This window comes from Symphalangus syndactylus, chromosome 20 (assembly GCF_028878055.3).
Source record: "Symphalangus syndactylus isolate Jambi chromosome 20, NHGRI_mSymSyn1-v2.1_pri, whole genome shotgun sequence".
Taxonomy (NCBI): domain Eukaryota; kingdom Metazoa; phylum Chordata; class Mammalia; order Primates; family Hylobatidae; genus Symphalangus; species Symphalangus syndactylus.
The window spans coordinates 12399954-12415995 of record NC_072442.2 but is presented as its reverse complement, the minus strand read 5'-3'; the positions used below and the strand labels follow the sequence as shown (position 1 = coordinate 12415995).

General features: G+C 40.7%; 1 protein-coding gene across 10 annotated transcripts in view; it reads left to right on the top strand.

The window, feature by feature from the left end:
• The window catches only part of MMD (monocyte to macrophage differentiation associated), a 93373-nt gene that overhangs the window by 47694 nt on the left and 29637 nt on the right, over window positions 1-16042 (top strand). For 2 of the 10 annotated variants that reach the window (XM_063629933.1, XM_063629937.1), the window contains one exon: window positions 3538-3610. The exons of 7 other annotated variants lie outside the window; for them this stretch is intronic. In XM_063629933.1, the coding sequence (XP_063486003.1) occupies window positions 3538-3583 (46 nt within the window). In that variant the 3' untranslated portion in view covers window positions 3584-3610. Of the gene's footprint in view, window positions 1-3537; window positions 3611-11558; window positions 12292-16042 lie in introns of those variants that run through there. One more of the 10 variants, XM_063629936.1, reaches the window with a different exon arrangement.

Below are 16042 nucleotides of genomic sequence, written 5' to 3'. Positions count from 1 at the left end.
GCCAGATGCAGTAATTGGGTGACACATCATAACCAATGAGCATAAAAACAGCATCTTTTCCTTTCAGGAACAAAATGCAATGTGGAAAATAGGACAGAGGGGCAGTCTATGTCTTCATCAGGGACCACATTCATGCAACGGAGTTAAGTGCATGATTCTTCAAAAAGAGCTGATCCTTCTCTTCTAGTCTGTGCTGGTTACCTTCTGAGATTAAATAATAATAGGAGCTTAGGTTTGCCTAACTCTTCACAATTTACCAAGCAGGACCCTATAAGGCAAGCACTTTATCTCCCTTACAGCATTTGATTACTAAGCAGGGAGGTCTAATGATCTTCATTTCACAGATGAGGAGATCAGGGTTTAGAGAAGTTAAGGGACTCGGCCCAGGCAAACCAGAGAATGACAACAGTTGCTAGAACTGAACATCTCCTGTTTCTGTATTCTTTCTGGTGGGTGTACTCAGAAGTGGGGCTCATGACCTTTGGAGAAGGAAGAAAATGGCAAGGCAGAAAGCCCATCTCACTGCTAGGGCTTCAGGGAAATTGCAATGATGTGACAATCAAGACAAGGGCATTAATTCTTCAGTGATGGTAAATTGCCGCCCTTCAGGTCCATGGAGGGGAGTGTGTATGTCATAGCAAAAAGGGTTTAGGTTTAGGTATTGTTTATTCATTCAACAAACATTAATTAAATGTCTACTAGTGCGGGGTGCTCTTCTGGGTGCTAGGACTACAAAGGATGAGTACCACAAGATTTGAGCAGCTTGTCTCTAGTAAGTGGAGACACGTGAACAAGTAAGTGAAATACGATCTTATGAGAATCTTAGAGGGTGATACAGAGCTCGGTTTGGCTCAAAGGAGGGATTTTTTTTTCTTTCTTTCTTTCTTTTTTTTTTCTGAGACGGAGTCTCGCTCTGTCGCCCAGGCTGGAATGCAGTGGCGCAATCTTGGCTTCCTGCAAGCTCCGCCTCCCGGGTTCACATCATTCTCCTGCCTCAGCCTCCCAAGTAGCTGGGACTACAGGCGCCCACCACCACGCCTGGCGAATTTTTTTTTCTATTTTTAGTAGAGACGGGGTTTCACCATGTTAGCCAGGATGGTCTCGATCTCCTGACCTCGTGATCCACCCGCCTCGGCCTCCCAATGTGCTGGGATTACAGGCGTGAGCCACCATGCCTGGCGGCTCAAAGGAGGGATTGAACAATCCTTGGTATCTGCACCATGACAGAGGTGGGAGGTATCATAGAGGAGGTGCCTCTTGAGCCAAGACTAAAAATGAGTGTTTTTTTTAGGAGTGTAAAAGGCAAAAAAAATACAAATAAATAAATAAAAATGAGTGGGTTTTCGCTAAGTGAATAGCGAGATGAGAGGACGGGCAACTGAGGGACAGGCTATGTTATGGGGAAAGTCCTGAGGCATGAGGTGACATGAAATATCTTGAGAAATGCACTTCCATGAAACTGACTCCTTATGTGCAGCAGGCAATTAGATAGAGATAAGACTGAAGAACTTGGAAAGAAGCTAGGTCCTCGATAGCCTTGTAAGCCATGCTGAGGGGTTAGAATTTTCTCTTTAAGTCCATGCTGACCAAAACAGCAGCCACAAGCCACATGGGTCGGTAGAGCATTTGAAATGTGGTTAGTGTCAATGAGAACACTTGAACACAGGAAGGGGAACATCACACACCACGGCCTGCCGTGGGGCTGGGAGAAGGGGAAGGGTTAGCATTAGGAGATACACCTAATGTAAATGACAAGCTAATGGGTGCAGCACAGCAACATGGCACATGGATACATATGTGACAAACCTGCACGATGTGCACATGTACCCTAGAACTTAAAGTATAATAAAAAAAAAAAGAAATGTGGTTAGTGTGAGTGAGGAATTTAATTTTTAACTTTAATTAATTTAAATGTAAAAACTGACACTCAATTCAGTTCTTGGAAAGCTTTTTGTTTTATTTTATTTTTGAGATAGGGTCTCACTCTGTCACCAAGGCTGGAGTGCAGTGGTGTGCCACCATGCTTGAGATAGGTCCCGTTATGTTACCGACTGGTCTCAAATTTCTGGGCTCAAGTGATCCACCCACCTTGGCCTCCAAAATGATGGGAGTATAGGCGTAAGCCACCGTGGCTGGCCAGGAAACTTTTAAGTATGTTTAGAACAACCTGGATAAGTACATCAACTCTGTCAGTTATGAAATCTAAAGACAAATCAAGTCATTTCAGTGAAAATATAACATCTGAATTGAGGTGTGCTGTAAGTGAAGAAATATACCCCAGATTTCAAACATCTGGCATGAAATATTAATGATTTTTGTATTGGTTACAGGTTGAAATAATATTTTTGATACATTGGGTTCAATAATATACGTTTTAATGTGAATTTGACATTTCTTTTTACTTTTTAAGTTTTCTAGTGGCCACATAATATTACATATGTGGTCCACATTATATTTCTCCCTTATTTGGGAGAACAGTGAAGGATTTTATGTAGGACACAGACGTGATCCAATTTTCATTTCAGAGAGAATGTTCTGGTAGGAAAGAGGATAGATTGGCGAGATCTAAGGCTAGAGAAACGAATGCTAGTTGGGAAATGATTACAATAGTTTAGGCATAAGATGATGAGGGCCTGCCTTAAAACAGGAGCTTTAGGAATGGGATAATTAGAGAAAGATAAGGACAATTAGAGCATGCATCAGATTCGCTGGAGGGCTTAAGATGCAGATTCCCTGGCCTCACCCCCAGAGAGTCTGATTTAGGAGAAATAGGGTGGGGTCCTAAACATTTTCATTACTAACTAGTTTCTAGACACTGCCGCTGCTGGTGGTGGTTTGGATACCTCACCCTGAAAACCTTTCCTTATAATACTTGGTGACCGATTGTATATATCAAGAGAGGGAGAAGTCTATGAAGACTTCCAGGTTCCTGCTATGACTACCTGAGTAGACAGGGACTAAAAACAGGAGAAGCTTATTTGGGAAAGTGTAGGATAGGTTTAGTTCGGGATATATTGAGTTTGAGTTCCCTTTGGAACTCCTAGGAGGAGATCTCTCACGAGTAATTGTATAACTATGGATCTGGAACTCAGGAAAGAGATCACACTATAATAAAAAGTTTGAAAGTCATCAGAATTTAGTTGGCCCTAAGCATGAGCGAGATTGCCCAGAGAATCAGTGCAGTATGAGAAGGAAACAAACCCCAGGACAGATTTCTATAGTGAAGCTCTGTTTTCTTCAAAATCATTAGTGTTCAAGGAAAAGAAGATAGGCATGAATTTCCACTTGTCGTTTTTAACCATCCGCCTCTTGTGTTTGATCACAGTGACCAAGGTTTAGGTAACAGTTTCATAGGGCTTCAAGATCCTTCAGAAGATTCGAATCAATGGTTAGCTGTTTCATCAATGATATAGAAGTTCAACAAAGCCTTTATTTATAAATTTGATTATTAATAAAATAGGCTTGACCAAATAGCAGAAACCCCAGGGCTTCAATTTCTTCATCTATAAAATTGGAACACTGATACCTTTCTCACAGACTTGCTGGCAAAATGGTGATAATGTATGTGGAGCATGGCACCTGATCTACCCAGAATAGCATCTCAATAAAGGTAATTATCATTATTGTTATGAGACCAGCTTCCAGGTGAGCCTACTTCCCTAATTAAACCTTATGGGATAGGGACCAAAGAAAGACTCCATTCACATGGAATTCCACCCCATGCAAAAGAGTGATTTAAAGCACTGAAAATAGCAATAATAATTTCAGTACTATTGTAATAGTAATTTTATAATTCAGAGGGGGAGAAACCCAATTACTGAGGACAATGTGTATTGTCCATTGTTTCACTGTGTTTTTGTAGCAATTGAAGGAGAAGGAAAATAGCCCTCCTATATGCTAGACAGGCTGGATATATTATTTCATTAAATTTACAATATCATATCTTTAAAATAAGGTCACAGTGAATGGCTCCAAGTGTTTCCTGGGATGAGCTGGGTCTCTTTGATCTCAAGAAATGCCATTGCTAAGGCAGTCAAAAGCTGGGTCATTGCAAGTGGCTTGTTGTCATGTATTCAGAGCAGCAGATGGCTGGCCACAGTTCTGATTCAATTGATGAGCACAGCCAGACCTGGGTAGACAAGCACAATCTTTCTTTTGTTCATTTAAGCCATCTTCTCTATCACCCTCTTCTGTTCTCATTTTCTTTGGAAGCCTCAGTACTTTCTTTGATTTGCCTGCTATTTTTTTCCCAAACAAAACCCTTTTCCACCTGCGACAGAAAGTCTTCCTCACATTACCTTTAATCTGAATATCACTTTCAGCATCTTAACCAGAGAGGCTTATCAAGTACGGCTGCTTTGATTTAGATGTGGTCTGGAAAAAAGAACAAATTGAATTTATGGGACATGGCTGACATCTCTCCTAGTCATCCTGTACTTTTCTTTCTAGAGAATTCACTCTTCCCCAGGTCCTGGTGTGCTAATGAAATAGACATTTTGTTTGTTTGTTTCTGCTAGGCACAAAAGGAGGCCCAAATGTATTTATTAATGGTTTGTTTTTGAGGTGGGCTGAACAGAATCAAAGCCACAAATTCCACCAACGAGGGCCCAAGACGTGTAAAAGAACAAAGGAAACCATTAGAAATGCCAAAAATAAAATCAGAGGCCCATGAGAGTCTCTGTAGTTATTTTATTAAGGAGTGGAAGGAGATTATTTTATATACATATAAATGTATGTCATTAACAAATGTTATATTATTTACCAAATGACCAGGTATGCTGTGCTGTTTTTAAAAAAAGCATATCTAACTAACCCTGTTCCATACCTCCTTCCTAACCTCTACCACTTGGCCACAGAAAAACTACCAAGTGATCAGCAAACTCACCTTTATCTGTAAACACTTCTCTAAATATTACCTATACCTCCAGGCCTTAGTTGAAATCCAGGGGAACTGTGTGCCCTCTGTTATGGTCTGAATGTTTGTTTTCCCCCCAAATTCGTATGTTGAAATCCTAACCCCCAAGGAAAGATAGCTGTTTTTGTTTTTGTTTTTGTTCTTTTGAGATGTAGTCTCGCTCTGTCGCCCAGGCTGGAGTGAACTGATGCAGTCTCGCTCACTGCAACCTCCCCTTCCCAGGTTCAAGTGATTCTCCTGCCTCAGCCTCCCAAGTAGGTGGGACTACAGGCATGCACCACCATGTCCAGCCAATTTTTGTATTTTTAGTAGAGACCAGGTTTCACCATATTGGCCAGGCTGGTCTTGAACTCCTGACTTCATGATCTGCCCTCGTAGGCCTCCCAAAGTGTTGGGATTACAGGATTGAGCTGCCACACCTGGCTGGAAAGATAGTATTAAGAGCTGGAGCCTTTGGAAGGTGATTAGATCATGAGAGCAGAGCCTTCATGCATGGGATGAGGATGCTTACAAGAGAGGCCTGAGGAGCTTGTCTGTCCTTTCCACCACCTGACGACCCAGCGAGACAGTGCCATCCATGAGGAATGGGCCTCTACAGACACTGAATCTGTTGGCACCTTGATCTTGGATTTCCCAGCCTCTAGAATCATGAGAAATAAATGTCTGCTGTTTATAAGCCACTCAGTTCATGGTGTTTTGTTACAGCAGCTTGAATGGACTAAGGCATCTTCTTACTCTCCTACAGCTTAGGGTCAGATGGTAGGACAGGGGTTCTCCTTGTTTGTCATTGTTACATCCAGACAATCATTTCTCCATCCTCTTATTAAAGCAAAACTAAAACAAAAACACATAACAACAGCAATAAACCTAGCTCCTTTGAAGCTCATGATGTTATACCTTATCTTCCTCTCCCCTTCCTCATCTGATTTCTTTTCCTCATTTGCTGAAGTATTAAGGACCTGGTTCAGGGTCTTTATCTTTTGCAACTCATGCCATTAATCTTCATAACTTTTGCAAGCAGGCATGCAGCTTGTTCCAAACCTTCTGCATCCACTCATCGGCCATCTCAACTCCACATCAGTCCACAAACTCATGACCCTACCCTAAATGTTGTTGTATCAACATATCTTCACCCCTTCCAAAATCATGATTTTACAGATGCATATTTTAGACCACATTTTCCTACGTTGCCAGTACTTCTTGAGCCTCATGGAGGCCTCCAATCAATTAATCTACTTATTTTTTTCCTTTGTCCTTCTGCTCTCTCTTGACATCACTTATGTCTTTATGACTTGTATGTCATGATTTGTCTGTATCATCACCCTTTGCCACCACCTTTATATTTATTTATTTATTTATTTATTTATTTTGAGATGGAGTCTTGCTCTGTCACCCAGGCTGGAGTGCAGTGGTATGATCTCGGCTCACTGCAACCTCCGCCTCCCAGGTTCAAGCGATTCTCTTTCCTCAGCCTCCTGAGTAGCCGGAACTACAGGCATGAGCCACCACCTCTGGCTAATTTTTGTATTTTTAGTAGAGACAGGATTTCACCATGTTGGCCAGGCTGGTCTCAAACTCCTGACCTCAAGTGATCTGCTTGCCTTGGCCTCCCAAAGTACTGGAATTGCAGGTGTGCGCCACTGCGCCTGGCCACCACCTTTAACTATTCTGCCTTTCTCTCCTTTCATCACATTGACCTTACACACAGAACAGTTCTGTACCAGTACCTCTGGGAATGGCTATAGAAAAACCACAAAATGGAGCAAATTACCGTCACTTTAAATGAAAGATAACTCACTTCAAACATATACAGCACGATGCCTAGGATTTCTACTGTAACTTTCTAGTAAACTTGCTCTCTATGATGGTTAATTTTATATATCAACTTGACTGGGTTAAGAGACACCCAGATACCTGGTAAAACATTACTTCTGGGTATATCTGTGAGGGTGTTTCTGGAAGAGATTAGCATTGGATCAGTAGTCTTAATAAAGAAGATCTGCCTTCACTAATGTGGTCAGGGATCATTCAATCCCTTGATGGCCCAAATAGAACAAAAAGGCAGAGGAAGGCCAAATTTTCTCTCCTTGAGCTGGGACATTAATCTTCTCCTGCTCTTGGACATCAGAACTCCTGGTTCTTGGGCCATTGCACTCTGGGACTTACACTAGCACTATCTTTCTCTCCAGGTTTTACCCCTGGCTCTCTGGAGTCTTATTCTTAGAGCCTGTGTTGATAGTCGTGTATGTGTGTGTGTGCGTGTGCGTGTGCGTGTATGCACATGTGCATGTACATAAATCTACTCTCTGGCCTTCTCCACCCTGCTCTGTGCCTCTGTGCCCTGGCAGGGCTGACCCATATGCATCTGTGAGCTCATTTGCCCTTTGTGTTCCTGTTGGGCCCACCCAATGGGATGCTCCTGCAGGAAATCAAAGGGTAAGAGGAGAATGAGGATGTCATATGTATGTCCCAGCTTTTGCCCAGCTGGATTGCTGTGGATTGACTATGTCCCTCTATCAAAAGGCTGCCACTCCCATTGGGAGTCTTCTATGTTCGGCTCTCCTCTCAGGGTTCTGGAACTGCTCCTTCCTCTGGCTTCTTCCGCCCTGGGGATAGTAAAGCTCCAACTGTTGTTAGCCCTGGCAGAACTGCACTGTCTTTTTCTGTTTCCCTAAGCCTTGCCCACATCTTTGTAAATAGTCTCTTTATAAAATTCTGTTCAAACAACTTAGTTTGAATGTGCCATCAGATTCCTGCTAGGATCTTATAGCTTCTTCTCTACCTGAACTATAAATATTTAAATTCCTCAGGCTTTGATCTTAGACCCTTTTCTTTCTATATTCTTCCTAGTTTACTTCAGTCACTTCTATTGTTGTACACTGACACTCTAATAAACTATATCCCTGGCTGAGAACTCTCCTTTGATTTTGAGACTTGTATAGCCAGCTGCCTATTTGGAAGTCCTGTGGACAGTAACCATACTAAAAGAGCATGCTCCATTCCCTAGTGTAAGTATTACTGTCTGCCTAGCATCTGCCTATCACTATTGCCATTTCTGAGAGTCCGTTGTTACAGCAGGACTCCAGCTATTCCACTCCAGGTCCTTCCCCTTACCCCCAATCTTTTGTATTGTCTCTTCTTCTAAATTGGCCTCCACCCAAAGCCAGTAGGGATAGTTTATTCAAAGTACAAGGTATTTTCAATTAAAAGAGGACTTTGTTCTGAAAGCTTATCAGGAGTTTAGAATTCTTAATGCTTTCCCCCATAGAACTTATGCCATAGCTTATGCCTTGATTTTTTGTTTACCTCACAAAGATTGCTGAAGGCATATTGTACTTGGAAGCTTCTCAAGGGCAATGATTGTATCTAATTTATCTTTAAAAATAGCTTTATTGAGATAAGATTCAAATATCATGCAATTTGTCCACTAAAAGTAAATAACTCAATGTTTTTTAGTTTATTCACAGTATACCATCATCACAATCTAATTTTAGAATATTTTCATTCCCTCCTGCAAAACAAATCCCATACCCATTAGCAGTCATTTTCTTATCCTACCACGCCCCATTTCTAGGCAACCACGAATCTACTCTCTGTCTCTATAGGTTTGCCTGTTTTGGACATTTCATAGATTCATACAATATATGGTTTTTTGTGACTGGTGTCTCTCCCTTAGCATTACGTTTTTAAGGTTTATCATGTTGTAGTATATATTAGTACTTTATTTCTTTTTATTGCCAAATACTATTCTGTTGTATGGATATATGACTTTTGTTTATTCATTCATTCATTAATGGATGTTTAGCTTGTTTCCACTTTTTGGCTATAAGGAATAATGCTGCTATGAACATTATGTATTTTGTATAGAAATAAGTTTTCATTTCTCTTGGGTATATAGCTAGGAGTGGAATTTTCAGGTCATGTGGTAACACTATGCTTAACTTTTTGAATAACTGTCAAATAATTTTCCAAAACAGTTGTACCATTTTACATCCTTGATTAATAGATTTTCATTTCAGCACTTTATGTCTTCTTCCTGCTTTCTGGCCTCCACTGTTTCTGATGAGAAGCTCGTTTAAATCTTACTGGGTTTCTTTTGTATGTGATGAGGTGTTCTTCTTACTGTTTTCAAGATTATTTGTCTCTCAGCATTTAACTAGGAAGTGTTTGAGTGTGGGTCTTTTTGTGTTTATCTTATTTGGCATTGTTGAGCTTCTTGAATGGATAGATCAATATTTTTCATCAATGTTGGGAAATTTTTAGCCATAATTTCTGTAATTTTTTTTTGTCCCTTTCTCTCTCTTCTCTCCTTTTGGTGCTCTCATTACATGTATGTTGGTGTATTTCATGGCATTCCACATGTCTCTGAGGCTCTGTTTGTTTTTCTTAATTCTTTTTCCTCTCTCTTTATCAGATTGCATAATCTCTATCACTCTATCTATCTTCAAGTTTGCCAATTCTTTCTTCTGACAGTTCAAGTCTGCTGTTGAACCCTCTAGTGAATTATTCATTTTCACTACTGTACTTTTCAACTCCAGAATTTCCTTTCAGCTGTGTGTGTGTGTGTGTGTGTGTAATTCTCTTTACTGATCTTCTGTATTTGATGAGATGTTTTTACCATATGAGAGCTCTTCAAAAAATTCATAGAAAATGCATACTATAAAAAACTATGCATGAATTTCAAACTTTTTTGCACCAAAATAAACTCACATTAACTTGTTATAACATGTCTGAACACAATCTAGTTTGAGACAATAGGAAGGATACGACATCAGTTGGAAAAGAGTCCCATCAGAGAAATACAAATTCTGCTAAATCGAAGCTAGAACAAACATCAAATTTATGGTGAATCCTGGGTGGAAGAATGGGGAAATCATTGATGCTTTACAAAAAGTTTATGGAGACAATGCCCCAAAGAAATCAGTAGTTTACAAATAAATAAATACAGAAATCAGCAGTTTACAAATGGATAATTCTTTTTAAGAAGGGATGAGACTATGTTGAAGATGAAGCCTGCAGCAGCAGGCCATGAACATCAATTTGTAAAGAAAAAAGTTAATATTGTTCATGCCCTAATTAAAGAGGACTGATAATTAACAGCAGAAACAATAGCCAACACCAACACGATAGATACCTCAATTAGTTTATCTTAAAAATTTCTGACTGAAAATTTTAAATTAAGTAAATTTTCTACTTTATGGGTGCCAGAACCATTGCACCCAGGTTAGCTGCAGACAAGAGCAGAGCTTTCAATGGAAATTTTAAATAAGTGGGATCAAGATCCTAAAGCATTTCTTTGAAGAACTGTAAAAGGAGATAAAACATGGCTTTACCAGTATCATCTTGAAGACAAAGCAGAATTAAAGCAATGGCTACCAAGAGGTGGAAGTGGTCCAGTCAAAGAAAACATGGGGGTCGGGCGCAGAGCCTCACTCCTGCAATCCCAGGACTTTGGGAAGCCGAGGTGGACAGATCACCTGAGGTCAGGAGTTCAAGGCCAGCCTGGCCAACGTGGCAAAATCCTGTTTCTACTAAAAATGCAAAAATTAGCCAGGCGTGGTGGTGGGCACCTGTAACCCCAGCTACTTGGGAGGTTGAGGCAGGAGAATTGCTTGAACCCGGGAGGCAGAGGTTGCAGTGAGCCAAGATCTCACCACTACACTCCAGCCTGAGTGTCAGAGAGAGACTCCAGCTCAAAAAAAAAAAAAAAAAAAGAGAAGAGAAAAGAAAAAGAAAGTGTTAAGAGCAAAGATTATGGCAAAAGTGTTTTGGGATGCTCAAGGCATTTTGCTTCTTGGCTTTCTGTAAGATCGAAGAACAATAACATCTACCTATTATGAGAGTGTTTTGAGAAAGTTAGCCAAAGCTTTGGCAGAAAAATGCCTAGGAAAGCTTCATCATAGAGTCCTCCTCTGCCACAAAGCTCCTGCTTATTCCTCTCAACAAACAAGGGAAATTTTGTAAGTTTAAATGGAAAATCTTTAAGCATACACCCTCCAGTTCTGATTTGGCTACTTCTGACTTTTTTTCCCCACCTAATCTTAAACAATCTTTAAAGGACACCCATTTTTATTCAGTTAATAATATAAAATAGACTGCACTGACATGGTTAAATTCCCAGGACCCTCAGTTCTTTAGGGATGGACTAAACTGCTGGTATCATCACTTACAAAATTGTCTTGATGTTGATGGAATTTATGTTGGGAAATAAAGTTTATATTTGTTATTTTTACTGTTTGTTGCTTCCACTTTCCATGAACTTTTTGAAGTCTTCTCACACCTTTATTTTTATGCATGTTTTCTTAGAACTTATTTATCATAACTACTTTGAAGTCTTTGTCTGCTAAGTTCAACATCTGGGCCCTCTCTAAGGCTGTTTCTGTTGCCTGCTTTTTTTCCATGTATGGGTCATATTTCCCTGTTTCTTTTAATGTCTCACAACTTTTTACTGAAAACTGGACATTTTAGATCACATATCATAGCAATTCTGAATACTGATTCTCTGGGGCTTGTTGTTTCCTTGGTCATTTGTTTAACAGCTAAGCTTAAGTAGTTCTTCAAAGTCTATTGCAGTGTGCAGCTTCTAATGTCCCTGCTTAGATTTTTTTCCCTTATTTTTATCTTTTTTTTTTTTTTTTCACAGAGTCTCGCTCTTTCTCGCCCAGGCTGGAGTGCAATGGCATGATCTTGGCTCACTGCAACTTCTGCTTCCCATGTTCAAGTGATTCTTCCAGCTCAGCCTCCCAAGTAGCTGGGATTACAGCCACTCGCCATCATGCCCAGCTAATTTTTGTACTTTTGTAGAGATGGGGTTTCACCATGTTGGCCAGGCTGGTCTCGAACTCCTGACCTCAGGGGATCCGCCACCCCCACCCCCCCCACTTTGCCTCCCAAAGTGCTGGAATTACAGGCATGAGCCACCACACCTGGCCCCCTTATTTTTATCTTTTAGCCTGGCTAGATAGGGGTTTTCTCTAGGTCAGCATAAGCCATTTACTAGTCAAAGGTTATGCCTCAGTGTCCTTAGTCTGTTAGGTTTTTTTACCTTTTACTGTTGGAAATGTATGTGTGATGTGGAGGCTCTTATCACAGTTCAGGGAGCTTACTACTTTTCTCCCATGTTCACCTAGGAACTAGCAGCCTGGTGGTTGTCTCTCTGATTGCTTCTTGGAGGATGCAGCCTTGGGTATGCACACAGTCTTCCAGACTTTCAGGGAAGACTATGATTTTATTTTTAAGCTTAGCTGTCTTGGAATCACTCCTGAGTCAGAATAACATATTGTTCAGTCAGTTGTTAATCAGAAGTTGTGCTTATGCCCTTTTTACCAATAACATTTCCACCCTATGTTGATGGGCCTGTGGGTGACTTGAGAAATGCTATGAAATCTGCCCCACATCCTGCTCTGATTTTTCCCAAGTGAGTACAGCCTAGCACAGCCTTTCTGATTCCCAGACTTGACTGTACTGATAGAAGGGCTCTTCTTGGCTGTCTCTTTCCATGGTCTCCCTATTAAACTTCTGAATACTCTGCTATTTCGTTTGTACACACACATACCAGCTGACTCTTCATTGCTCTCCCAACAAGATTACCATTCTTTTTAAGAATGCTCTTACATACGGAGTTCACCCTTTGTTCCAAATAAAGTCAGTCTCCTCAGGCAGAGCTATGGTGCTTTTGCTCTTTGTGGCCTGCCTTTCTCACTAGGTAGAACCCCTGTGCCACTGCACTGAAGCTGGGACAGAGATCCTCTTTCCCCAGAGTGACATCCCTGCTCCATGAGTAGGTACTGGGGTTGGGGAGTGTGGAGACCCCTTATCTTCTGATCTTACCTCTCCCAGGATGTAACCTCTCACTTGCAAGTGAACTGAGGTGTAGGAAATCAGTCCCCCAGTATTCTTGACTTGCTGTGCCTACAACAGAGCTTCTACGTTATAACTGGGTGTTGGATGACACTTCTTGGCATGCTTACGTGGAATAGAACTTCTGCAGACTGGGGCTTAGTGGAGTGAGAAATACTAGCATCCTGTCTTTTCTCGGGTGAAACCATAGCCTCAAACTAGGATGTAGAGAGAGATGGAGCCCTGTCTTGGCTGCTCATATACTGGGGTAGAGTTTCCATTATAGGGAAGAAGATTAATGGGCAAATCACAGCTTAAATGCCACAGACTGTTGCTATTATGATTGAAATGTTAAAGACTTTCTTGAATTAATGTTTCTTATTTGCTGTATGGCCCTTACAACACTTTCCCGACACTTTAAATGATGGATATTTTAAATAATTTTCTCTAATTCGATTGTTGTTTTGCTGTAGAAAGAGTCCACCAAACTTGTTATTCCATTCTCCCAGAAGTCCCACCTGTTAATTCCTCTTTATATATTCACTATAATATCTCTTTGCACCTAACGTAGAAGTGAAAAGCACAAGCTCCAGTGTAACAAGCCTGAATTCAAGTTTCTAGTCTGCCACTTGTTAGCTGTGTTACTTAGCACATGTTATTAAACTAATAGTAGCTACCTCAGGGGATTGTGGTGAGAGTAAATGAGCTAATCCATGGAAAATGCCTAGCATGGTATTTGTCTCAGAGTTAGGCATCCCCTAAAGGATCGCTGTCACGTTCATCTTGGTAACCCTGCATGATGACAGATTGCCACTAGGGGGCACCAAGAACCATGTATAATGATGAAGGACTAGAGGGATTCAGTTAGGTTGCCCTAACAGTTACGTTTGTAGGTTCACGTTTACATTTGTAAGCTAACCAGAGGTAGGTATTTTCCCAGAAAACAAAAGATGGAGGTTGAAGGCACGTTATAAACATTGCCATATCATTTCCCACAGAAGATGGAAATTCAGGATCCTTCCTAAACATCACCAAGCCATTTCCCCAACTTGGAAGCTTAGCTAAGCAAAAGGAACTATGCTGTGAAAGGGGGAGTGTCTCTTGATTAGCAAGGTACTTTCCTGTGTACAAGGCACTGTTCCATGAGTTGAGGGGATTCAAAGGCTCCCTTAAGGAGCAATCAACTGTAGTAAGTTGGCATTCACTTATTGAGTGTCTGCCATGTGCTAAGGATTCTCAGTAGCTTAAGGCATCATCATGCCATTCCTTTTGTTTTTATTGAAGAGTTCCCCAGAGACTTGGCTGAGGATTTAGCCCATGTCCAGAGGATGATAAAAAGTCAACAATCTGGAGTAGGGAGAGGACAACTTAATGAAGAATGAATTTAGCATGATTGATTGATTGATTTTTTTTTTTTTTTGAGACAAGGTCTCACTCTGTCACCCTGGCTGGAGTGCAGTCCTGCGAACTCAGCTCACAGCAACCTGTCTCCCAGGTTCAATAAATTCTTCTGCCTCAGCCACCTGAATAGCTGGCATTACAGGAATACACCACCACACCTGGTTAATTTTTACATTTTTAGTAGAGATGGGGTTTTGCCACGTTGACTAAGCTGGTCTCGAACTTCTGACCTCAAGTGATCCACCTGCCTCGGCCTCCCAAAGTGCTGGGATTACAGGTATGAGCCACTGCAGCCAGCCAGAATGAATTTAGCTCGATTTATTTAGAGTGGAGTGCAGGAAAGAAGAGCATCAAAGGCCAGGGATGCCCCTGGCAATGTTGAAACAGATTGATGCGAAGTCAAACACTATTAAAGCAGAAATTCCTAATATAACTAAATTTTAAGAGAAATCACAATAGTTAACAGAAATAAAAATGAAGCTGTTGTTCTGGCTGAAGCAAGAGTAGCAAGCCTGGGTCTCCATCTACTAAGCTGCTTTCTCACCTTCTAACAGTCCAGAAAATGGTTGTTTTTGAAAACGGAATTGAATGTTGGAAGAATCTTGGGTGCATCTCTGTGTAACACAGTTTGAAACCCACTCTAATGGTTCAAACAGTAAGGTGAATGGATGAAGACCCAGGATAAAGAATGGTTGTGAGGATGGAGAAAATGAGGCAGAAGGATGATCCAACACCTTCACCCCAGCTGCCTCAGGGCACGTTCACTCAGTCACAGCTGCATCATTTTCACTTTGCATCTTTCTTCTTTGCACTATTTCTCCTGTTTTTCTTCTCATTCTGTCCATTGCTTCATGCTAGTCTAGGATAAGGGTCTGAGCTCAATTTGTGGCATTAATCTTGTTTCTTGTCTTTAGTTATAATTCACATTTGCCTCTCCCCTCCTGGAAATAACCCAGTCTTTTCATGGACCTGGGAAGCCACTGTGTTATTAGGATTTTTTAGCTTTTGTGAAAATGAGAAAAAAAAGAATGAAGAGCATCTAGCAACTGATTATATATATCAGTTTGAAATACATATATGTTTGTTTATACACACATGGACGCGTGCGCGCACACACACACACACACATATTACTTGCCTGGGATTAAATAGCCAACTAGGAAGTGGCAGAGCCAAGGCTTAAACCGACATCTGTCTGACTCCAAAGCTCTTATGCTTGGTATTTATGGATTCTAAGCTTCTTTGCCTGTTTTCCAGACCATCCATATTTGAGGCCCCTCTAACAATCCTATCCTATTTCACATTTCTAGTCAAAAGACATCTACCAACTTGAATGCAGTTAGGAAGCCTTTTGTACACAGTATTATTGTACATCTCAGGTCAATATCTTAGTTTGAGGATTACACTTCATTAAATTCAACAAATATTTATTGGGTGATTACTGTCTATCAGGTACTGAATAATAGAAAAAAATATATAGAGAGATTAACTGATTTCAAAGCACTTTCATACTTTATCTCATTGAATCTGCATAGAAACCTCATAAAGTACTTATGGCAGGTAAAATTATCCCAATATTCCAGATAAGCAAACTAATGTTCAGACAGTTTGACTGTCTAATGTCACACAAATCTTACCAATTCACCAAGGTCCAGCTAAGAATCTCTTGCACTAAGTCTTCTTTCAGGAAGTTATGGCAGTGATGTAACTCTACAGTTAGCAGCTTCCTGATTTGGTTTCTGGAAGTAGCATCAGCAGCTCTCCTAAGCAGAGTGATCTTAGGGGCTGGGAGCTGTTCTTAGAAACTTAACTAGGAACCTGATCCCTGGACCTTCCCAACCATTAATAATTCATTTAATACCTGAGAATAATTTCTTAGTTTTTAAA